This window comes from Grus americana, chromosome Z (assembly GCF_028858705.1).
Source record: "Grus americana isolate bGruAme1 chromosome Z, bGruAme1.mat, whole genome shotgun sequence".
NCBI lineage: Eukaryota > Metazoa > Chordata > Aves > Gruiformes > Gruidae > Grus > Grus americana.
Window position 1 is genome coordinate 5,453,578 of NC_072891.1, and position 23,860 is coordinate 5,477,437.

Below are 23,860 nucleotides of genomic sequence, written 5' to 3' on the forward strand. Positions count from 1 at the left end.
ACGAATAAGCTTTACAGCTTCTGGAGCAAGCCCTTGCCTGATAGTTCATGCTGATCCAGCAAAAAAGAGTTACTGATGGTCAACACATCACTAGACACCAAAAATTAGATTTCAGAAAGTAACCGAATGCAAAGAATAATTTATCACTGTCTTAGAAAACACTGAAGAGAATTGGATTTTTCTTCCCTCCAAAACCCTATTGCCTACTCTATAATTAAAGTATTGCTATAGTTCAGGTCCAACACTCAGGGTTTGTTAGAGGTGGTGTTTTGTGAAAGCTCTCTGAAATCAAGATGTTCCCATTTCTTTTTTAATCTCTACTACAAGCAGTCTGACGCTGCTCCAGTCCTGTTGTAAATCAAGAGTGATTCAAACAGAGTACATCAAAATACAAAAGAGTAAAATTGGTAAAAAGTGTTTCATTTCTAAATTAATTTTCTCCTGATATGTTAGAGCCTCAACATGAGAAAATTAAGCTTATATTTGAGAGAATGGGAAGCTATTCTTTAAAGAAAAGTAATATGAAGCCTTGTCTTGATGGTGAACTGATAGCATGGCTCATGACAATGAATGGTATTTTGAAAATACTAATTAAAAAGCCCCACGGGCTTCAATGAGAGACTCAATCCTAAAAAGCATTTATAAGTGTGACCAACATTCCTCACAACAGAGCCCACCACACTTTAGATAAATCTGTTCTCAGATCTTCTCAGACATTAACAAAACAAGGCTCAGAGATATCGTTATTAATTAGGGTTGATGAACATGCATGTTGAAATTGAAAACATTTTTCCTCCTGAGAATTCATCTCTTTTCCCATCAGTAAATTATCAGGAGTTCCTGAAGCTTTGTGGACACAGTTTGCATCTGCTTTGGGTTTATACTTGGTCACAGGTTGTCCACAAGGTACATTAGAGAGCAAAGTTATTTGATACTTGAGATCAACTGCTTCACTCTACCACATTTAACACTGGATGACCCAATATTTATAAAATATTTCTGCTCAAATCAATTTTTTGTTTCAGCTTTGGAATGAATGATCTCTGGATTCAAATTTCTCTTCTGCTACAAAGCCAGAAGGCAATAATAACTGAAAAAATTTGACAGCGACAAACTCAGATGGTCTGAACAAGTGCAAAATGGTAGGAGGTAGGAAGAGACCACCAGCTGGCTGTCATTCAGAGCTCAGTCCACCTCACTTGCAATTACTGAACCCCACAAGTGGTCCTACTGACGTCAGTTTAACCAATTTTAGCATAAGAGGCCATTCATTCTAAGTAATGAATATTGAAACCTGGCCATCAGTTTTCTGTTTGTGAACAAGGTTTTACGTGTCTATCATGAGGAACTTCTTCAATAAAGAATGTTCTTGTGATGGCGTCACTTTGGAACAAAAGCATGGAACAAATGGCACATTTCTCTGTAACTATTGCCCATCCAGGCAGCTACAGTACGAGACCAAAGGTTGAATGCATTTAGCCAGCAAGGAAGTGCAATATTCTTTAAGAAAGGCATTTCCTGGACTGGATTTTTATAAAGAAACAGAATTCATGAATAAATAAATCAGATGGGAATAAGTCAGGCTAGGGCATTAACAGCTCCTAGTCTGGTGAATCCCTGATCTTGCTTCAGGGTTTTTCTACAAAAAAACAAATGCAAAAACCATTAATGTTGTATCATTGTCAGCCACACCAAAGACTCTGTGTTCAGGAACCCCAATATGCAACAGCAAGTTCAAATCAATCAGATGTTAACATGTTCTTTTACTTCCACCAGTTAAGGTACATATTGACTGACCTGATCTGAGTCTTTCACTTGAGCATTTTTCCCTTTTCTGCAACCACAACTCATGAGCAGTTTTGCATCTCCAATGACTTTTCCCTACAAGAGATAAGGCAAGAAAAAAGTTAGCACAATCTGAACCACCAAAGACCAAAAGAATTGTATATATGATCAGAAGGAGGGGAAGAAAGGGCATTAGGGAAGCCTGTAGACTCATCCTGCATTGCTGGGAGATACCCTTCCGCAGAGAGGTAGCTCCCAAGCTGCCAAGGAGACTTCCCCAAAGGCCAAACATCACAGCATCAGGGATGTCAAATAGACAGGGGCAGAAGGAAAGCAAGGTGTGTAGAAAAACACAGTGGGAACACGGGCAAGCCAAGCTGAAAAGGAACAGGTTATTTTAACCCAATGTTTTCATACACATACAGGAACAGAACAAGTCTACCACACTCAGGGAGTACAATGACCAAACTGGTGTGACTTGAGGTAAAGCTCATACACCAGCATTCCTGTTCACCATTACCAGGTTAGTGCTTACTTGCTTCTAGTGTAGCTAGATTTGGTCAAAAAAAGTCTACAGGTGTGACTTGTCCACATGTGGACAATTGGTCCGTGTAACCACTGGCAAGTCATTGCCAGGAATTCAACAGCCTTTATCCAACACTGCAGTTTGCTCACACAGACCCTGCAGCATCAATAACGCTCTAGGGCCGACAGAGATTTCCAAAGAAACAGGGTCCCCTTCTCCTTCCTTTTGCCTATGGTCAAAAGTCTGGGAAATAAGCTGAGCTCAACCGCCTCCTTTTCACTGACAACCCATCAAGTTGAGCGTGATCTGAGCAGCAAGGTCCCTCACATCAGCCTGGTTCTTTTCTGGGGATTATTTGAGTCACTTTAGATCTTCACCACAGCATTTTTGGAGCTTTTCAGACCTGGACATCTTGATAAATCACCATGGCAGAAAGGGGCTGGGATTCCAGGTTTGGTCAAAATGCTCCTTGAGCTCAAACAGTAATGCAGCCAATTGAGTCCCCACAAACCCATCATGAATACTTGCTTTCCCATAGACATGCACACACAAAGACATTGCCTTTTTTCAGACTTTTGCTGTCTGCAGCTGAAAAAGAAACACTCTCAGCATCGTCTGGGCAACAGAGGGAGAATCTGCTCGCGTGCAGAGTCACGAGATTTCAGCTGGATCAATTTATATGGAAAAGGAAACCTCAACATTAAAGCAGTTAATGAGTTTAGCCAAGTGGAAGCGCTCTGCCCTAAATGATGAGGAAGAGAAAGGGCACGATTAAAGGAATTGCAGCCATTGCTCAATGTCAGGGCACAGCAGAGAGATGACCCTTGGTGGCAGGAATCACAAACAGGCAGATAGACTTCTGGTCACCTCGGGAGAGCCTGCAACCTGCCAGGTGTGGTGAAGGTCTCTTACTTGGTGACCTCAGCATCTCACAAGTCCCAGCAAGGTCAGATAACATGCAAAAATTATCTTTTCTCCTCTTTCCAAAAGAGACACTGGGAAAAAAAGACACTGAAAAGGCTGTACCTACACCTGAAACCTAACAACTATGCCCAATGTTTGGGCTGCTGATTGCAACCTGTCAAACTTTGAGGTTTTCAGGGGACTACTTCCTACTGGCATCCTCTGCCCATGACTCCCATCTATCAAAAGTATTTTGCTCTTGCCCCATTACTACAGTCCTTCAGCAATTAGTCTGTAATATCTCAAATTCAAAAACCATTCTGCAGAAAGAAGTGATTAAACTATAATTTAAAGTAATTGCATTAAATGATTATGTTAGAGATAGGAAACTGAGGCCCAGAGAGAGACTTGCCTGTCTAACCAAAGGAGACTTTCTAGATACCCCACAGTACATGAGACAAGTTAAGAGTTACAACAGGACCCAAGGAAGACCCACACATTTCCTAACAGGCAGCTGGTGGACAGCCAGGGTGTCTTAGGATACCTATAGCAGCAACATATACCTCTGTTTAGGAAACTGGATCCATACGTGACTTCCTGATGGTTAACGTGTCCCAGTATCCACAGCAAAGTCATTACATTCAAAAAGATACTCCAGCCCTTCTTACACCATGAACCAAGGAAACCCTCCCATTTTTAGACCCTTTTGACAGGATATTCTGCCGTGGAACCTGAGCTCATGGGAAACCATGGCCGTGTTCTGCTGCCCGGCTGGAAGTATTGCCAGCTTTATTTAACAAAGAGAAAATGTAAGATCTTGCCCATAATCACCTGGAAAATGAAGAGCAGAGGGGGAATATGAACCTAAAACTTGATAGTTTTTTGTTTTTCACTGACAGTACAAGAAAGCAGGGGCTCTTCCATTCCCTAAAAAAGCAGATGAAAGCAATGCACTGGATGAATAATCAGAACTCCTTTTCCAACTGCAGATGCACTTCTCCTGATGTGCATTGCCTGAATTAGCTACTACCTCCACGTTTTTTTAGGAAAGCCTATTATGAGCAGATGCTTAATTTGGGGATAGGTGTCTAACATTAGGCAGCTAAGTTGAAAGGGAAAGAAAAAAAAAAAAAGCATATGGACAACATTTGCAGCCAGTCGCAACTCCGTTTAAGAGCAGATGGAGGCCTTGTCATTCTGGGGTTTCCTCGCATACACCAGGCAGTTCAGTGGGGATAGGGAAAGGGGCTTCTGTTTGGATGCTTCTGTCTGGAACCAGATTAGAAGAAAGCATGCTTTTCCACAGCACGCGCCTTGTGTTACATTAAACATGCATATGCAACTTCAGCTTTTATTCAGTGATCTGAAACAGAGCCCTCCAGGGTGCTAAGGGTCAGTGAGTTTTTGTTTGTTTATCTGTATGTTATTTTACAGCTTCTAGTGCCCACGGAGTTTCTTAAGAAATTAAAACACCTCACTGGGGCTCTCCTGCCGTGGTTGTTGCCTCCTAATACATCCCTCCGTCCTTCATCCAGCCGCGCCTGATGCTTGCAGGGGAAGGAGAGGAGAACACTGCAAAGAGAGGAGCCTCGTCTCACCGGGTGCTACAGATGTTTGGTCTTAATTTGCAGAGCATCATTTCCATGTTTTGTGGCCTTTTAATAACAAGATTGGGGAGGAGCATGGTGATCTTGAAAGCTCACAGATGTATTGCTACTAAATGATCCTGTGCTGCCTGCTCCTGATGCGATGCTCTGGTTTAGAAGCAGGTAGGCACAAGGATTTCCAACGGAAGAGCTCCTGTGCCTTCTGCTGGCTCCCACCCATCCTCAGACATCCCCCTTCCCAAGGCAAACAGCAAGAAGGCTCCTTGGCAAGCACTGCAGACCAAAGCACATATGTCTCATTATCCCACCTCTTATAGGGAGTCCCACTGACCTCACCCTCCTCCTTGCACCACAGGCTCCAGCAGCTGGCCAAAGTTTGCAGAAAAAGGAGAAAAATAATAATAGTAATAGCAACAGGTTTCATTATCTCAGTGGCATGGGTGACGGGAGCTGATCAGTCGCCAGTTTTAACAGCCTGTGGTCGAGAAACACCAAACTGCATCACCCAGAAGTCAAATGAGGGCCAGTCACAACTTGCTTCACGCCAGCGGCTCTGGGGGGAGGCGTGGGGGCACACACAAACCGCCGCCGCCGGGGCAGCCCCCGAGGCTGCAGCAAGCCCCGGCTCTGCTGCGTTGCTCAGAGAGGTCCCGCGCAGAGCTGCCAGCCCCGTTTAAAGGAGTCAGACGTGATGCACATGGCACCGGCGGGCCTCTGCGGAGCTGCCAGGCTCTGTGCTCCGGAGGAGCTGGCTGGGATTAACCGGAGGATCCTGTCTTCTTCCCGCTCTCCTAAGCCTGCAGCTGGGAAGGCCAGCTCAAGGGGTGAGCTCAGCTTAGCAGCACCATGCCACACACCTTGCAGCCACTGGCAGGTCCAGCTGGGCTCTGACCTGCTTGGTTCCCATCAGCCATCCTTGCTTTTGAGCAACAGCCACCAAATGTACTGGCAATAGTTTCACCCCCAAGGAGCTGGTGCAACCCTCTCCACTTGGCCCCTGGAAGGTCTCACTGGCCAAGCCTGGCCCTAGCTTTCAGCTGCTCTTTCCATCTCTCCTACCATCAAAATGTCCCCCACCAACAGATGGAAATGTGAGGTGCAGAAAGGATAACTGAGCCTTGGCCCATGGCAACCTGGGGAACAGCGAAGCTTCCAGTGTAGCCTTTCCAAGGCTTTTATTAGCATTTCAGCTGCTGAAGCATTCTGGCTCCTCACAGAGAAGTACTTTTCTGAAAGAGCTTTGTAAAGCTGAGCTGAGCAGCACTTTGCATCCTCTTCCCTTTTCTTCCTCTTCTGTCTTACATCACCAAAATGGCTCTCCAGCATAATACCCGCATAAACACAGCAATCGTGTCTGCTCGGGAATGACAAGGGTGCTGGGAGGCGATGCTGTCCTTTTCTGACTCCTTCCCCATCCGTCCAAATATCTCAACATTTCCAGGATTGGAGAGCACATTTGCAGCTACCTCCCCTGACATCCTGCACCAGCCAGGCTGTGCAATTCAGTCTGCTGTCCTGCCACTGAGGTTAATGGTTATTTTTAAATAAAATCATTACTGTTTTTCACTATGGAGTACTTAGTAACAAGCCAAGAGGAACATGGTGTTTTTATTATTTTTTTCCCTAGGGCAATAGTTTGATTTTTCACCAAGAAAAAAAACGTGTCTAGCAGTGCAACAGTGAACCCTAAAAAAAAAAAAACCCCAGCGGGTCCATAATTGACGTTGAGAAGAACAACATATTCAGTGTTTATGTTTTTTTACACTGTTCTGTCAGGGTGATCCACGCATCTCGAGGAACCGGTGCCCAAGTGCCTACAGTGGTAGAGTGGGAGAGGACAAGGGGGGAAACGAAGGGAAACAAGAACTGAATCCAAGGTGGAGGCAAGCGGTAGTACAACAGACAGCTGGTGTTTGGGTGGTGGTAAATCACCCTGAAATGAGCCTCTTCCCTCAGCTCAATGAGGCCTAAACAACAAAGGAAGGCACAGCTTGCAGCCGGACAGCCTGCTAGCCAACCACAGACACACATGACAGCTTCATTCAGGAGCCCGGAGTCAATACAAAAGCTTCGAAATCAATCCGACATCCTGCGACCTCAAACAATGCGCCAAATCTTCTCAGAATTGGAGCCCCAAATGAGGGGGAGCAGCATTCAAGGGAGATCAAACCACAGGGCTGGCATTGAAAGGGACTAAAAAGGAGAAGAATGTTCCCAGTTTATTAATGGCGAGGTCTGGCCGGCTGCATCCCAGCCGCCATAGGTTACGTTCATTAAAGGGCAACGCTTTGCACGTATTATGCAGAGCGCCCAGAGAGTATGTGTGTGTGTGTGTGCGTGTGTGTGTGAGCGTGCCCCTCACTTGCTAGAGATCAGGATGTGCCTTTCTGCTTAGCACTGTTGTCTCCATCAGAAATTCCTCCTGTGTGAACTGCAAACGGGGTTTTTTCCCACTTGAGCGACTGTATGGGCACAGAAGCGCGCACGCCCTCGCACATACGCACGCTCGCTCTCATCCCTGAGCCTGAAAAGCATAAAAGAACTCAGACAGGCTCTTTCCAAGGGGAAAAAAAAAAAAAAAAAATTCCCAGCGTTTCACATCCCCTTCCCTCCTGGCCATACTTTCAGCACGCACACACACAAAATCTGTTACAAAAGGCTGAAGTGTTATGCAATTGCCACTGCTGCTGATGGAGTTGATTGCTCCAGAAACCCTTGCCCGCTCCTACATGCCATAAAGGACCTGGTCCCACAGCTAAACAAACTCACAAAGGGGAGAAAGGGAAAAAGAAGTGCTTCGGTCCCAGGAGTTGCCCCCTCCGGGTAGGATTGTCCCTGCTGGGGTAGCTTCACCTGCAGCACCTGTCTTGTAGCACCACACACAAATGGCACCCTTCCCCCTACAGCGACAAAAAGGCCAAACAAATCCTTTTTATCAGCTTCCCTTTGAAGGCAGGTGGAGAAGTAGAATATAGACACATACATACAAAAAAAGAAGAAAGAAAAAAGGATAAATACCATTTGCAAAAGTACTGTTTAGATTTGCCTGTTCTAATTATCTTCTCTTCAGCTGCCACATGTTTGAAAGAGTCAGACCTTGCAAGTTTTCTCCTCAGCTGCACAGCCCAAGACAGAGCACTGGCTTGAGAAGGTCAGACTTGAAAAACACTTCTTTTTTTGTGCTGAAATGGGAGTAGATGAAGAGAAAAGGCTAAATTTTTCAAAGCCTAAGGATTTTGATGCACGTTTCCCATGCATTTTCACTGAAGATATGTCAAAGTCCAATGAACTTTGCTTTTAAAGTGTCACGCTGGTGTTCAGAACAGACATGGCTGTAGGAGCTAATAACCTCTCTCAAATTTGGAGAAACTTAGGAGTACAGAAACTGAAAACAACAATAAGTGTTTCTTAGGATGCAGCAATTCCAACACATTTTATTTTCAAGAGTTGGAAAGTGTAGCGTAAAGGCTCCACAAAAACCCTTTATGTTTTACTCACCCTTTATTTCACTAGTCTACACTATTATTGCCAAAACTCTGCAGTCCTTAGAGGAGATGAGCATGATCCCTATCTCCTCCTCTGAGAAGACAGCTCTATTTTTACCTTGTGATCATGTTATCCAGATGTCAGAGGGTGACTGGGCAAAGACAAGTGTAGCAGATTCAACAAGCTTTTTCTACAGCACACGGCAGGATGGCAGATCAACTCTACCTTGACAAGATGAGGTGATATTCAAACCCCAGGCAAGAAGACCAGAGAAGTCCCCGCCTGGTCTATCACCAGTAAGACAAAAAGCCTCTCAATTAGCATTCATAGAAAGAGGAAAACTGCAGCCAGGCTGGGCGAGTGCCCAAAGATGTGGTAGATGAGTGGTAGGAAACGATGGCGGGCTGCAACAATTCCTAGCACTGCAGATGAAACAGAGTCTGCAGGGATGAGATGGAGAAAGATTCAAGGTAAAGTTTGTTGGGATGATAATAAGGTTGAAATCTTTCCATTTAAAATACATTTTTCTTCCACTCAAAATAACACACTTTTTGTTTCAGATAACTAGTGAGTCCAAATGTATGTTTCTCAAATTCAGGAACACCAAGCCTTTATTTGGATGAGCTGCGTCTTTTTTTCTTTTTTTTTTTTTTTTTTTTGCGCTTGCTTGCCTGCCTGCTTTAAACTCTGCTATTTGAATAATTTAACAATCTATCTTAAATATTTCACCAATAAATCACAGGCTTGTGTTTCTATTTCATGTTAAAACTAATCAGCGAGGGAATGCCTGAGCTGGAAGTTAAAATTCTGCTCCACCAAGCCAGCGATGCATAATCATTTCTCTGCAGACTCTCTGGTGAATAAAAAACTTCTCTGCAGAATTAACATCATATAAAAAGTTCTTTGTGCAGGCGTAGAGTGCAACCGCGGTCCAGGATCATCTGCACCCTGCCAACAGTGCTCGAGGTTTCCAGAGCTAATTGGTTTGTAGCGTTTTCCCACTCTGCCAAGCACAGGCATGGAGCTCCCAGCTGAATCCCATCCATGACCGCATCGAGCCAGAGCCTCACTTCTCCAGTCAGGATGCTGGTAATATTCATAGAGCTCCGAATGGTCCACATGGGTGATGATTGTATTCAGATCCCATGCTCATTCCCATCAAAGAGGAGCAAATAGAAAAAAAAAAAAAAAATTGGATATTGTTGGCCAAAATGAGAGATTTTTAAAAATGCCTCTGGGGTTAAGGAGATGAGAGCCCAAACCAAGGCACCCTAAATCTTATTGAGCATCAATAAGTGAATAAAACTTCTCTATTTCCTAAATTGTGTAGACACTTTTAAACTATATTTCAATGAAGTTCTGGTGCAAAATCAACACATTTATAAAAACTAAGAAAAGTACACATACCCCCATCCCACATCCACTGTCTCCCAAAGTCTCAGTTCATGAACATGAAGCCAGGCTGCCTGACATATATATAATTCAGTACAATTAACTCTAATTTTGCCCCTAAATCATCAAGCCACATTCAAGACAAGACTCACTTTGATCTCAGTCAGCAAAATCCAAAATGCATGAACAATGTGAATAGATAGCAAGAAGTTGATAGCTAACATATTGAATCCAAAAAGCAAAACAGAAGAAAGAAAAATGAATGCCAAAAGGGAAGGGGAAAGGGGAAAGCTGTAAACTACATTATTACTAAGCTGCCTTTTTTGTTTTGTGTCAACTTTTTATTTAGTTTTGTAACAAAACTTAAAAAGTCATGCCTTTTACTTCTAAGAAGTCTACAGCGGATGATTTCACATTGATACTCATAGTAAACTATGAGCAAAATATACACAATCTTATGGATAGATAAAAATCATCTTGGGCAACGTGATTCCTCTTCTGCAGCTGGGCAAATGTCTCCACATCCCAGCTCCTAAGGCTGGCTGGAGCTTGCCTGGGGGAGGGTGGGCAAGCTGGAAATCGGCAACACCTCCCCCTCCTCCTCGTTTGAGGACAGACATCTCCATCTTTCCTCCCCGTGTGCAGCCAACAAGACTTCCTACACAAACTGACACGGAAACAGCTAATTTACAGCTTTGTGTCAGGAATGCAGCCAGGGCTTTGGTTCTCTGCACCCCGCACTCCCTCAGCTGAGCTACTTTATCCCAAAAAGGGTCTCTCCCCTTCCTTCTGTCTGTCCCCTTCAACACACACTCCTCCTCCTCTTCTTCTTTTGTAACTTATCTCCCTGCAAGCTACTTCCCAACAGGAGTCAAAATTAAACAGGCTGCCCATATGCCATGGCTCACTTCTTGTCTGTTCCCCTCACTGCCATCTGGCCTATTTGCTCAGCCAAAGGGAAAAAAAAAAATTAAGGGGGGGGAAAAAAAAAAGAAAAAGGGGTGGGGGGGGAGAAGAAGAAGAAGAGGAAGAAGGATAAAGCCAGACACAATGAGGACAAGGAGGGAGGTGGTGATGCTGTCTCTCGCATCTGCTCCTTGGCCAGGTTCCCAGATAGATCAGTAATGGAGAGCAGCAGAACCAGTGACAATTAACCCAAACACGGTCCTGTTTATTTAACCTGTTCAGAGAGATCAGCTCATGTGCTGCTCCCCTGGCAAGGAGGCACCGCTTTCCAGCAAGGAGCTTCCCACCAAGAAACCTCTAGCCAGAGGAGGCAGAGAGAGATCATCATCTCCTGAATCAGGCTGGAGAAACACCCTCAGACTTTTCAGAGCATGACGGCTGAGGTTTTCCTTAACTTTAAAATCACCTTATCTTTTAATACAGCAGCATAGGCAGAAGAGCAAGGAGAGATGTGACTGGGTGTGGGGGGAGTTGCAGATCTGCCCTGGTTTTGATGCACACTAATTTCTAAAGCTCCTGACCCTGCAAAACCAGAGAAAAGGAAAGGAAAAAAGAAAAAAGAAAAGAAAGCAACCAGAAGAGAAAAAGCAAGATGATCCCAAACCACCTCATTATTTCCATGCTGCTTCTCTAAATACAGAAAGTTTTCAGCTCTGCAAGGTGCTGAGTGCAGAGATAGTTTTTTTAAAAAAGGAAAAAGAAAAGAGGGTTGCTCAAGAAACCGCATGGCTTTCCAACACTAAACTTTTGTACCAGGCTGGGGAGAAACCCTGGGAGTGGAGCTGTGGGAATAACAGAAGTTATGTTTGTTTTCAAGCTGAAATGAAAACTTCAAGATTAAAAAAAAATAGAAATATTAACTTGAAAAACAGTTTTCTAAAAAGGACAGCTACTAAGCCCTTTATACAGCATAATGAAAAGGAGGTAAGAAAACTGCTTTTTCAACACCTTTTACTGCTTCTACTTTCTTTTTTTAATTTGCAGTGAGACATTGCATACACGTGCAAAGGCTGGTGCATGTGGTGATAAGGAATTTAATTATGTTCCAGTCTTCTTACCTAGTTTTGCACGTATTTACCTCCAAGAAATGGGAGCAGAATTTAGCTTGCGTTTGTCTGCAGAGAGCAAACTGCGGGTAACAGAGAAGCGTGTGCGCAAAAACACGTGCCTCACACTGAGATAGGTATCAAAAGCCATATGGTTGGTTCATCTCAAGGCAGACACCGCTGAGCCATGAGACGACGATAATTACCATTAGAGCTCCATGAGATCATGGTTGGGAAGCCCCTGCGGGGAGAGGCAGCCGGGGAGGAAGAGCAGACCTCCTCTTTTCGAGGCAGCAGGGGTGGCGTGTGGGCACAGAGAAGCCCCAGATGCTTCTCAGAAGGAAAGGTGTTGCTGCACAGACCATTAGGGAAGGAGCCCTTCCATTAGCCGTGTGCCTACACCTGAGTCCTTCATACAGAGAAGAAGAGATGATAGTGCCTGAAGATACTACCTTCTGATTCATGCTTGTGTTTTACCATTGCAGCCTGATGCTGCAACAGAGCAAAATTGAGCAGGATGAATGTTTTCACACATGATCTTCCTCTGCTTTCAACCACAGAGCAAAATGAGTGTTGCCTGTCTTAGGCTTCCCATTTTTCTACAACCGCATCTGCACATGTAGGTAGGTAACTGGCAGAGCATGGTAACAGGTGCCCCAAGCCACAGGCTGCGTGGATTGTTCCAGCAGGTGGGCTTGTGTTCCCTAGCAATAGAGGACAACTCTTTCCCCATCCAAGCAGCCCACCTGCAGCTCTCAGAAAGGAAGAAATGCTTTGTGAATGCAAAACACATTGTGACAGTGGAAACAGAAACCAGAAGTTCGCCTAAAACTGGAACACAGCAGCGTTTCCAACTTTAATACTGTTGCAGTCACTCCGCAGCGTGGCCTCCAATTTTGGGAACTGTTAAAAGCAGCAACAACAGCAACAGCCAGAGAGAAGTCCTCTGTGAGGACATGAATTACACCACAGGTTTCAGCTGACATCACCAACCCATCCACGCTCTGCTCTTGTGGTTTATGATCTCACCATGAAGAACCTCTGTGGAGTCATTCCCTCCAATCTTAGAATCATAGAACAGTTTAGGTTGGAAAAGACCTTTAAGAACATCAAGTCCAACCGTTAACCTAACACTGCCAAGTCCACCACTAAACCATGTTCCCAAGCACCATATCTACACGTCTTTTAAATACCTCCAGGGATGGTGACTCAACCACTTCCCTGGGCAGCCTGTTCCAATGATTGATTACCCTTTCGGTGAAGAAATCTTTCCTCATTTCCAATCTAAACCTCCCCTGTCACAACTTGAGGCCGTTTCCTCTTGTCCCATCACTTGCTACTTGGGAGAAGAGACCGACCCCCACCTGGCTACACCCTCCTGTCAGGGAGCTGTAGAGAGCCGTCAGGTCTCCCCTCAGCCTCCTCTTCTCCAGGCTCAACACCCCCAGTTCCCTCCGCCGCTCCTCATCACACTTGTGCTCCAGACCCTGCACCACTCCGTTGCCCTTCTCTGGACACGCTCCAGCACCTCAATGGCCGCCTTGGAGTGAGGGGCCCAAAACTGAACCCAGCACTCGAGCACAGGGGGACGATCACTGCCCTGGTCCTGCTGGCCACACCATTCCTGATACCAGCCAGGATGCTGTTGGCCTTCTTGGCCACCTGGGCACACTGCTGGCTCATGTTTGGCCACCTGTCAACCAGCACCCCCAGGTCCTTTTCTGCTAGGGAGCTTTCCACCCACTCTCCCCCAAGCCTGTAGCGTTGCCTGGGATTGTTGTGACAGAAATGCACTGAGCCTTGTTAAACTTCATACAGTTGGTCTTGGCCCATTGACCCAGCCTGTCCAGATCCCTCTGCAGAGCCTTCCTACCCTCCAGCAGATCAACACTCCCGCACAACTTGGTGTCATTTCCAAACTTACTGAGGGTGCACTCAATCCCCTCATCCAGATCATTGATAAAGATATTAAAGAGAACTGGCCCCAATACTGAGCCCTGGGGAACACCACTTGTGACTGGCCACCAACTGGATTTAACTGCATTCACCACCACTCTTTGGGGCCAGCCATTCAGCCAGTTTTTTACCCAGCAAAGAGTGCACCTCTCCAAGCTTCTCGAGGAGAATGCTGTGGGAAACAGTGTCAAAGATTCTACTGAAGTCTAGGCAGACAACATCCACAGCCTTTCCCTCATCCATTAAGTGGGTCACCTTGTCATAGAAGGAGATCAAGTTAGTGGAGCAGGACCTGCCTTTCATAAACCCATGCTGACTGGGCCTGATCACCTGCTTGTCCTTTACATGCCAGGTGATGGCCCTCAGGATGATGTGCTCCATAACCTTCCCTGGCACCAAGGTCATGCTCACATGCCTGTAGTTCCCCAGATCCTCCTTCTGGCCCCTCTTGTAGATGGGCATCACATTTGCTAGCCTTCAGTCAACTGGGACCTCCCCAGTTAGCCAGGACTGCTGATAAATGATGGAAAGTGCCTTGGTGAGCACTTCCACCAGCTCCCTCAGTACCCTTGGGTGGATCCCATCTGGCCCCATAGACTTGTGTGTGTCTAAGTGGTGTAGCAGGTGACTAACCATTTCCCCTTGGGTTATGGGGGCTTCATTCTGCTCCCGGTCCCTGTCTTCCAGCTCGGGGGGCTGGGTACCCAGAGAACAACTGGTGTTACTGCTAAAAACTGAGGCAAAGAAGGCATTAAGTACGTCAGCCTTTTCCTCAGCCTTGTCGCTATGTTTCCCCCCACATCCAATAAAGGATGGGAATTTTCCTTAGTCCTCCTTACTGCAGCCCATCCATTATCCTCTACCTAATTGCTTCCACAGCGCCACTGCAACAGAGATATTTCCTACAGCTGAATATTTGTATTCCCAAGAATACACAGCACCTGCCGGGTCAGGTTCCTCAGTCTGTATATTTGATGTTACTATGATGGGAAGATGTTCCAGTGAACAGAAAAGCACACGGAGCCAGAAATCAATCTGATTCCTCCATTCATATTTTCTTTTAAACAAAAGGGGACTTGCCAAAGATCGTCTTACGTTATTCTACAGAAATAGAACAGAAGGAAAGGGGAACAGTGTCGAGTGCAATCTGTCCAATACACCATTAAATCAGAATTCCCTAGTTAGGAATAACAATGAACTGCAATAAAGTAAATGGAAAGGGGGTGCATATGGAAAACTGGGAAGAGTCAGGGAGGGGGGTGTTGGATTTTTTTGTGGTTTTGGTTTGAGATGTGGGAGCTGGAAGCGACCAACAATGAGCTAATGGCATCCAAGTTGACTTCTGAACACGGTGCACCCCCTGGGGTCTCAGCTTCCCACAAAACCAGCCAATTAATCCTGTGAAGAGAATGAGGAAGCTCTCCATTTTGTAGCTGGCAGTGAAAGCCCCAGGAGATCCCTTGACGTGCCCACTCTTAGGATTGCACCTGCAGCAGGTACCATCTTTCACATCTCTGACAGGAGATTTTAAGCACCAAGCTACTCCAGAAATATATCATTTCACATTTTCATTCTCTGCACCGAGGTTTCAAAATACTTTGCATCTGCATGTTGGACTAAGGGAAGATGCTGTCCTCTCATCACTACAGTATTGGTGGGATGCTGAGAAATTTTGGAGTCCTAGACTTGCTTTCCCTCTGTGAGTTTTTGTGTTTGAAAAGTCCCTTTAAGTCTGTGATTCTTTCCCTCCTCCCTTCTTTAAGGGCAAGAATTTTTTCATTATAGGATGTCTCCAATGAGCCTGACAGAAGTTTTTCAAGCCCATTTTAGGATCTTCTCTACTCTACCATACCCAAGATGTTCAACCGTGAGTCTTTGATTTATGCTAAAAGAACCTAAGGCCTTCAAAAGCTCTCCCATCCAAATATTGAATCTATCTAGATCTGGATCATTCAACCTCTAGCAGGAATTATTACAAGACCACTAGAAGTGAAACAAATTGTGTTTGCCCATCTAGACCTCACGAAACCCAAAGGACTTTTGTCACCTTTAAGGAGGGGCTTCCCCAGTGCTGTATCATGCCTAACCATCCGGCAGGAGAGGGAACACGGTCAGGGACTATTGCTGAAGGATGTTGTCACTCGTTGGCCAAGGAAGCCCAACCATACTGCTAGTACGAAACATCAAAGATGTGAGAGCCGCCTGAAAACCAGAGTCCCTCCATCCTGAGAGTCCCGCATCTCCCAGCCATGAAGCGGACGGGTGCTGGTGAAAGGCCACAATGCTTGTGTTAGCTGGTGGTTCTCATTTTAGTCCCTTAGGGGTGTTTGAAGGCCGTTTACCCTTCCCCACCCCCCCACCCCCCATATCAGCTGCCTCAGCACCCAGTTTGGAAATTCAAAAAAACCCCAAAGCTTTGAGCTATACTGGGCCACAAATCTACTGTTTAAGACTAGACCTAGGCCTGCGTGCTGGTAGCAAGAGAAAGGACAGAAAAGCTTTGGGGTTTTTGGGGTTTTTATGCTGCTGCAAGAGCTGTACCTAAAATTACAGCAATTGGAGCAGTAGTAGGCAAGTCTGTGGCAGTCATAAGAAGATAGCCAGCAACTGGCCAGGTAGTCTGTTTTGTGCTAAAGGAGACAAAGTACAACCAAAAGCACCGTAATTCCCAGCAGAGGCCAGGGGCAGCCCAGGAGGAGCAGCAAGACCAGGGCAGCACGGTAGCTTCCGTGCCTGCTGCCCGTCGGAGCCAGCCTCCTCCCTGGCCTGCCTGGACTTTCAAAGGTCTAAATCAAACCAGTGGGAGGAACTTGAACACTTTATAAATCTTTAGTTTGGGCTTGGTTTAATAATGGTGTCAGTTTAAAACAAAAACAAAAAACCCCCAAACCTCAAGCTCAATGATGTCTCCTATCTAGTCAAATGTGGCCAAAAAAAGCATGTTTATTTTCATTTAAATTCCCCGAAGGCAATGTAGATTTTTCTGTGTATGTCTGAAGCCTGAAAAACACTCCAATTTCTGCGCAGTTTCATTGTTTGACAAAAGAATTACATTTTTGGAGAAGGCAAGGACAACTTTCTTTTCCTTCAAAGTCTGAGGGAGATCTTTCCAACCAAACCTATCAAAATTTACCAAACTTTTCCTTTTCTTCACCTGCCACCCATGTTTCTTCACCATGTTTTTAACATTTGATGTTCACTTTCACCTAGAGTCTCTCATCATATTTGCCTGAGATGTAACAAGGTCAAGTCAATGGGGGATGGATGAAGTATATCTGTAATGACTAAAATATTCCAAACAAGTGTCCTGTAGAAAATGGGAATGAACTGAGCCGCTATCCTGGTCATAAAATGTAACGGCAATGGGACAAGCCACTGAATTAATAATGTCATGATGCTGATAGCCCTTACTGTAAAATACAGCTCCAGATGCTAGGAACTTCATTGCTTTGAACTGTTATCACCCAACCCTCCCACCCACTCATCTGAGAAGATAAAAAGCAAGGTCTGGGCTGCTGAGTCAGATTACAAACATCCAAACAAGACATTTACCCAGACTAGTTTTTGGTCACTTCTTCTCTGAAACTGTGTCATGGGGCTGGCAGGAGGCTCTTTTAACCTCTTCAAGAGAACTGAACCACTGAGATCAGAAACCACATGTGGGGAGGAAAAAAAAATTGCTTTGTGAACAAGGCAAATTTCTAAACTTCTGGTCAGAAGCTGGTTCTTCTCAACATAAAATCCTGAGCAACTGACTAGATGACCCTGAAGAAACATTATGGCCTGGAGGATAAAGCACTAGCCTGGTAATTGTGAAATTTAAGGTTTCTGGAACAGCAATGTCATGTATGAATAACCTGTGGCAATTCAGATTATAGCTGTAAGCCTCAGTTTCCCCTGAAAACTCATATCCAAAGCGGTCTGGCTCTCCCCACAAAAAGAACCCTCTACTGAAAGAGGTTGATATTATGGATATTATTTAGAAACTAAAACTTTTGAGTTGACCAGGCTCATCAGTCCCCTGAGGGAAGCTCTTCTCTTTTTGTTATGTGAAAAAATACGATTTCCCACTCGAGGGTGAGCTCAACCTTCAGATCGTTACAGCTGAAGACACCCTGGCAAAGCTCAGAGTTTCCATTTCTCTTCGGCTTCTTCAAGTCTCCTTTTTAGTTTCAGTTTGTATTTCCTGTCTCGCTCCCTTCCCCTTTCATTTTTGGGGCTTCAAATTCAAACAAAAACCAAAAGCAGCGCTGACTCAAAATCTTCTTGTATTTCTCTCATTTTGACTAGAAAACAGAGCAGGCCAAATAAAATGAAATGAGGCTCAGATATCACCTTGGGGTTCAAAATGCTTTGTAGACCCTAGGAACTACCTCCTTTATCATGGCCTCTGCTGTCATATTCCTTATTTGCAGAGGAGGTTTAATGGCTTGATATTTTCATTTTAAGCACAAAATCCATGTTTCCAATTCCTTGGCTTGCCTACTGGATGGTCCTGAGTTTTGAGGTCCAAATCTCTTTGGAGTTTAAGCCCCAAACCTTCATGCAAATGTGATACAGCACATGTGCTGAAAATATTCACAATTAAATAAAACCAAACCTATTTGCTGAACACGGAAGGGAGAAACTTCCCTTTTGGAGGTGAACGATGGTTCACGGCTGAGAACCATGGTCTTTGCTGCACAACACAGTTTCGTGTTGGTCTTAGATCTGCTGGCCTCCCAACATCCCCAAGCCAAATAAACAGTGAGGGGTTTTCAGCTGGGTTTGATTGACTTCTCATCCTTTTGCTCAGTTTTTTCTGGCAGGGTTGCGAATGAAGGTTCAGGTCTTTAGCAAGTGCAGCTAGAGTCCTTAAAGCTCTTTTGCTCCCTGCCCTGTGAGAAGCACAGAAGACGAGTGCTCACATCTCTCTCCTAATTTCAGCACCTGGGTATTATTCCCTGTATCCTGCAATCTTGACCTCTTTTCCTTTCAGTGCCACTTACACTGAGAAAGCAAAAATCCAGTCCCAGGGGAATACATGGGATTTTTTTACATCCCAGGACAACACTTTCAACACTTTGTTTTGGAACTGAAAAAGGAGGCAAGACAATCACCTGCTTGAGTGAGCTCTTTGGACGAGGCAAACAAGTGTCACTTTGTTCTCGCTTGTGCAACCCAGGCAGCAGCTGAGGGGGGTACAGGAAGGTCAAGACAGACCCGTGATTTAAAAGCAGAAGGATGGTTTGGTGACTGAACGAGCTGGGGGCTTCACTTTCGGCTCTTGCTGATACAGAGCAGTATGCAGAGAGGAGGCACGTTAGTGCCTCAGTTTTCCCACTGTAAGGTGGTGAACGTGCTGCCTACTCCCATCACAGGGGTCCTAATAAAGGTCTCCTAAATCAAGGCATGAATCTGCAGCGCCAAGCAACCCAACATACCAGTCGCTTTGCGGCCGTGCACTGAGAAAAGAGTTGTCCCTTGCCTTGCTCCAGGAGCAGGAGTATTACGCTGATCTGGTCACTTGCTTTCCAGGGCCAGCTGTAAGGCAAGGCCAGCAGAAGGGAACCCTGGCAGACCTCAGTGTGTCCCACTTGAAGGCGATTCACAAAGCAAGGCAAGTTCTCTTTCCTTTTGCTTAACAGCAAAGTTTTGGACCTGCTGACGAACGCTGAAGTTTTAAACAAGCCCATATTGGCTATAAAAAAAAGCTCCCGACTGCCTCCTGGGTGTCTTTAAGGAGCACATAAGACTTTGAGGGCCCAAATGCAACACAACTTGCTGGCCACAAATAGGATATACCCCTGCCAAAACCCTCCCCTGCTGCAGCTATGGCATTCACCAGAAAACATTTTATAAGCCAGTCTCCGAGTTTTATGACACGAGCATAGAGAAGCGAATGTAAACTCCGCTGACCCTCGTGCTGGTTTTTGGCTCAAGGAACTGCTTCTTTTTACATCTTTCTTCCCTTTCTCCCTGGCTCCTTAACTAATCACAGATTTCTAAGTAAGAAGGAAATTATGTTAATTGAAACCTTTTCAGTACATTATCAGCTTTAGCAGGAGCATTTGGGGAAGAGGGAGGCAGAAGGCTTAGGGCAGAGGGGATGTGCAGGACTAAATCAGCCCTTGGAGGAAGATGTCAGGGTGTGAAAGGTCAGATAACTGCTTTTGGTCACATCAGGCTGGAATTTCCTTCTCCCAAGTGCCACCAGAGTTTCCCACCCACATCCAAGAGCAAGCAAGGGGTGCCAGAGGGCTGGGCCAAGGAAGGACTTGGTGAGGCCAACCTGTGATGCACCAGACAAGCACAATTTCTCTCCCTTCCCTTTCACAATGACTCTAACAGCCCTGCCCAGGACGCGGGCATCACGCATCAATTGTGCTTGAAACGCAGCCGAGTATTATTACCCACGCTACAAGTGGACGTACTTGGAGGTTGAGTAGTTGTCATGTTTTAGCGACACATCATCAAATCACATCCACATCATGTGCTGAAAAATCTCATTCACCTCCTGACCAGGAGATGATAGCTGGATACTCACAACACCCAGATTTTTCATCATAGCACCTCCATGCAAGAAGCTAGACTTGCAAAGCAAGATTTCTGTGGGCGTAAAAACATCAGGAATGGGTCAAACTCTGCTTGGGAGACATTTTGAGTTCAGAGGGGGAGTATTTTGATGCCACAGTTGCATGGGAAAAATGACCAAGCAAAACATAAGTACGAAGCTTCAGGGATTTACACGAGTGTAAGTGCAAAGTTTTTGGAAACAGGCTTAGCAGGAATGGTGTTTCCACTGAAGTCCTCCCCTCCTTCTCCTCCCTGGCTGGCTGACTTTCCCAGAGTCTCAGTTTGCAGCCTGCCTGAATACCACTCAAAATATTTTCTCAATTAGAGGAGAAAACAGGAATTTGCCACTTGTCTGCCTCTATTCTGCTGCCTGTCAGCATTCAGCAAATATTTCAATCGTAGCCCTTTGCATGCTGCTAGCCCCGCTCATTTAACCTTTGGCCCTTCCCTAGGCTAATCCATCGGCCTTTACCTACAAATCTTTACAGCCAAGGGCTGACTGAGGGCTGGGCTGGCAGGGAGGATGAAAGCAGAGGGGGAGATAACTTATGCCAGACTCCAATATTGCAGTTTTGGCAGGGAGCAGAGAGGGTGCAAATCTCTGACCACACTCCTCAAAGAATTTGATATACCAGCAGCTGGGATTTGTGTTTCCACATCTGGAATATGATGAGGAAAATTAACACTTTTTTTTTTTCTTTTCCCCTTTAAAAAGAGGGAAGGAAGGCCTGTGTCATCTCGGCTCTCCTCTGCACAGCCAGCAGCATCCTGAGGCAGGTACCTAATTGCCCACGGAGCCTTTGCTCTTCTTCTCCCCCCTTAACTGCTCTCCTCCTCATCTCACATGTCGCCAAGATTAGTAGCTAACGGTTCCTCTGTCAAAAGCACATGTGATGAAAATAATGCCCAGAGCGCAGCCTGTCAGCCTCAGAAGCGCCTGCTCGACTTTGATGGCAGAGGACCCCAAAAGCCCGTGCCCGCCCAGCCTCCTCCCCAGCCGGCCGCTCAGCTGAGCGTCCATCGCCACTCTCCTGGGGCCGTGCCGAGCCGCCCACTGTATGAGAAATCGCTGACCCTTCCATCACGTGGATGCCTTAATTGTTCACATTGGTATTTTGTTTCTCTCTACTGTAGACAGTTTGCTGTCTGTTATCTGTCCTTCATATGTAATTAATTGTGCTGTCTCCCGGCTCATTAGAAACAAGTCCCTCTCTTCCCCTTCCCCCTCTTCCCTGGCCAAGTCACAGTGTGCATTATTTAGGTTAAATCATGTTTAAGTAACCACATAAATAGTAGGTTGAGTTTGCCTTTTGTTTAGGCTGAGACTGTTGCTTGGCTCCTTTCTCAACACGCCAGACCAGGAAAGCCCTTATCGCTGGAAGCTCTCGAAGGGAAACCCTCATCGGGCAGAGCAGCCGTGCTGCCCCAGGAGCAGGGGAAGGTCCTCCGAGCAGAAGGCTCATCCAGTAGGTAACAAGAAAGAGCTGCCAAACTTTAATACGGCAGGTGTAAAAGTCAGCGCTGCAGAGCAAAAATCCTGCCAAGAGGATGTTCATCGTCTAGCAAGAGGTAAAGAGGTAACGGCAAGAGGAAGGTGAGGTTTGGGTGGGTTTTTTTTCTCCCCCTCCATAGCTTATTCTAGCCAGTGAAACGCACTTCAAGTGACATCCCTTCACACATCCTGGATCACCCATTACTGTCTGAGCAGACCTGTCTTGCAGCTACAGTGTTGGAACCCAGGTGCTATGATGCAAGTAAAAGACTTCTGAGCTTTCATTCAATTAAGAACGAAATGAGAGTTTCTGAAGTGGGTTCCCTCAGTGCATCGGTTAAAAAAAAAAATAATTGAGGATGTGGGTATACAGGTTCAAGCAATCTAAAAACCAACATGAATCATCACCTCGAACTCAAACAAAACCTGCACCAAACTGTCTTAAAGGGTTACGGTAGTTAAACTAAAGCCTGTAAAGTTCATTTGCTTGCTTTTCTGAGCCAAAGCTTAATGTCCTTGTAGACCATTTTCCTGTGCAAAAAGCACCTCTAACATCAGCTGATGTAAAGATCTGAGGATTTAACTATCTGCTTCCAGATGGGACTAACCACTGACAGAATGAGCATGAGAAAGCTTGTTTCCTCGAGATTTCCAGCTTAGCTTAAGAGATTTAATCATCTGGATGAGCTTCAGGTGAATCACCTGAACTTTTGGATACCGACTCCAGCCAAGACCTCCCATCTTCTTTGTGTGTGCACATCCTCACTGATAGACGTGGGCTAGCCAAGGGCTTTAACTGATTGGACTGGGTTCAGCTTTGCTGGATTGCCTGCACAAAGGTTGTGAAGGGCTTCAGTGAAGACTTCCACATGAAAAGCACTGCAGACATTTCAAGTCGTGTTATATGAAGCTAAATTACTGCTTGGGAAAACTGCTTATACCAGGAATGCGAGGCAATGAAGTTCTCTCTTCCCAGCACAATCTGGGTGCAGACGATGGCAGAACAAAAGCCTTCTGGGCTGCCTAAGACCAATGAATCTCACCAGTGACATGGGAAGACCACCATGAAGAGCCAGGGCATAGTTCAGTTTTCCAGTCTATCTACAGCTGTCCCTCTCCACCACAAGGGCTTAAAAAAGACGGAGGTCACGAGCGTGTGTCACGCAAGTCACTAAAGTTGTTTTATCAGAGCCCCTCAATCTAAACTTGCTGCCTGGGCTTAATACAGCTGCTGATCTACTGGGGAAATGTGCTGCTATTGAGCTGAACCCACCAAAATGGCACTCTGGCTTCCCATCCCTACCCAACTTGCCCTCCTAACACCGCTTGTACTGCTTCAGGAGTAGACAGTCTAGGCAGACAGAAATAAAATATCCACAGCTTGGTTCATCAGAAACACACCCGGCTTTTAGGTGATGTTGTATTATTAATAATATATGCTTCTAAAAACTAAAAAATTCCTCAAGAAGAAAAGGGTAAAGGAAGGAAGAAAGAAAAACATACACGAGTGGGGGAAGGGGGGAAAAGGACAACAATCTGAGACTTTCAATGGGAATGTCCAAAAATAACACAAACAGGATCTCCCTGCCATCTGCTCCGATCCTCTCTGAATGGCTTTCAAAGCAAAAAGCCTTGCCAAAACCTGACAAACAAAGCACCGAGCATCAGTTTTAATGGAATACCAATACTGCATCCCCCCCTTCCCCCCTTTTTGCTACATATGACACACACCTTCCACACCCTTCCAGTTGCCAAATAAACGACACTATGCAAAAAAATTTGCTTCGGTTACAAAGCTGAATAAACAAGGAATAATTTTGCAAGTGCTCACATATGTCTCTGCTTCTCTGCTTACAATGGACACTAATAAGATTTGCCATAACTAATTCATTCTTTCACACCATTACCCTATTCTCTACCTTAAAATAAATAAATAAATAACTAGATTCTGCCTACCCCATGTGCATTTATCCATAACTTTTACACAGTTGAAACACAAGGGTTTCAACAGAAAAGCCCATCACAGGGCAGATACTTTCTGCTTAGTTTAGGCCCTTCAATGAGATTTAAAGGTGAGTTTTACTGAACCTAAAGGAACTGAAAAATGTTTGTTACTTTTTTCTTTGATTTTTTCATTCCCATTTTA

At 45.3% G+C, this 23,860-nt stretch overlaps 1 protein-coding gene across 3 annotated transcripts in view; it reads right to left on the minus strand.

Moving 5' to 3' along the window:
* The window catches only part of SETBP1 (SET binding protein 1), a 264,716-nt gene that overhangs the window by 209,952 nt on the left and 30,904 nt on the right, over positions 1–23,860 (minus strand). For 2 of the 3 annotated variants that reach the window (XM_054811243.1, XM_054811241.1), the window contains exon 3: positions 1,798–1,881. The exons of the other annotated variant lie outside the window; for it this stretch is intronic. In XM_054811243.1, the coding sequence (XP_054667218.1) occupies positions 1,798–1,881 (84 nt within the window). The remainder of the gene's footprint in view (positions 1–1,797; positions 1,882–23,860) is intronic. 3 annotated transcript variants of the gene reach the window in all.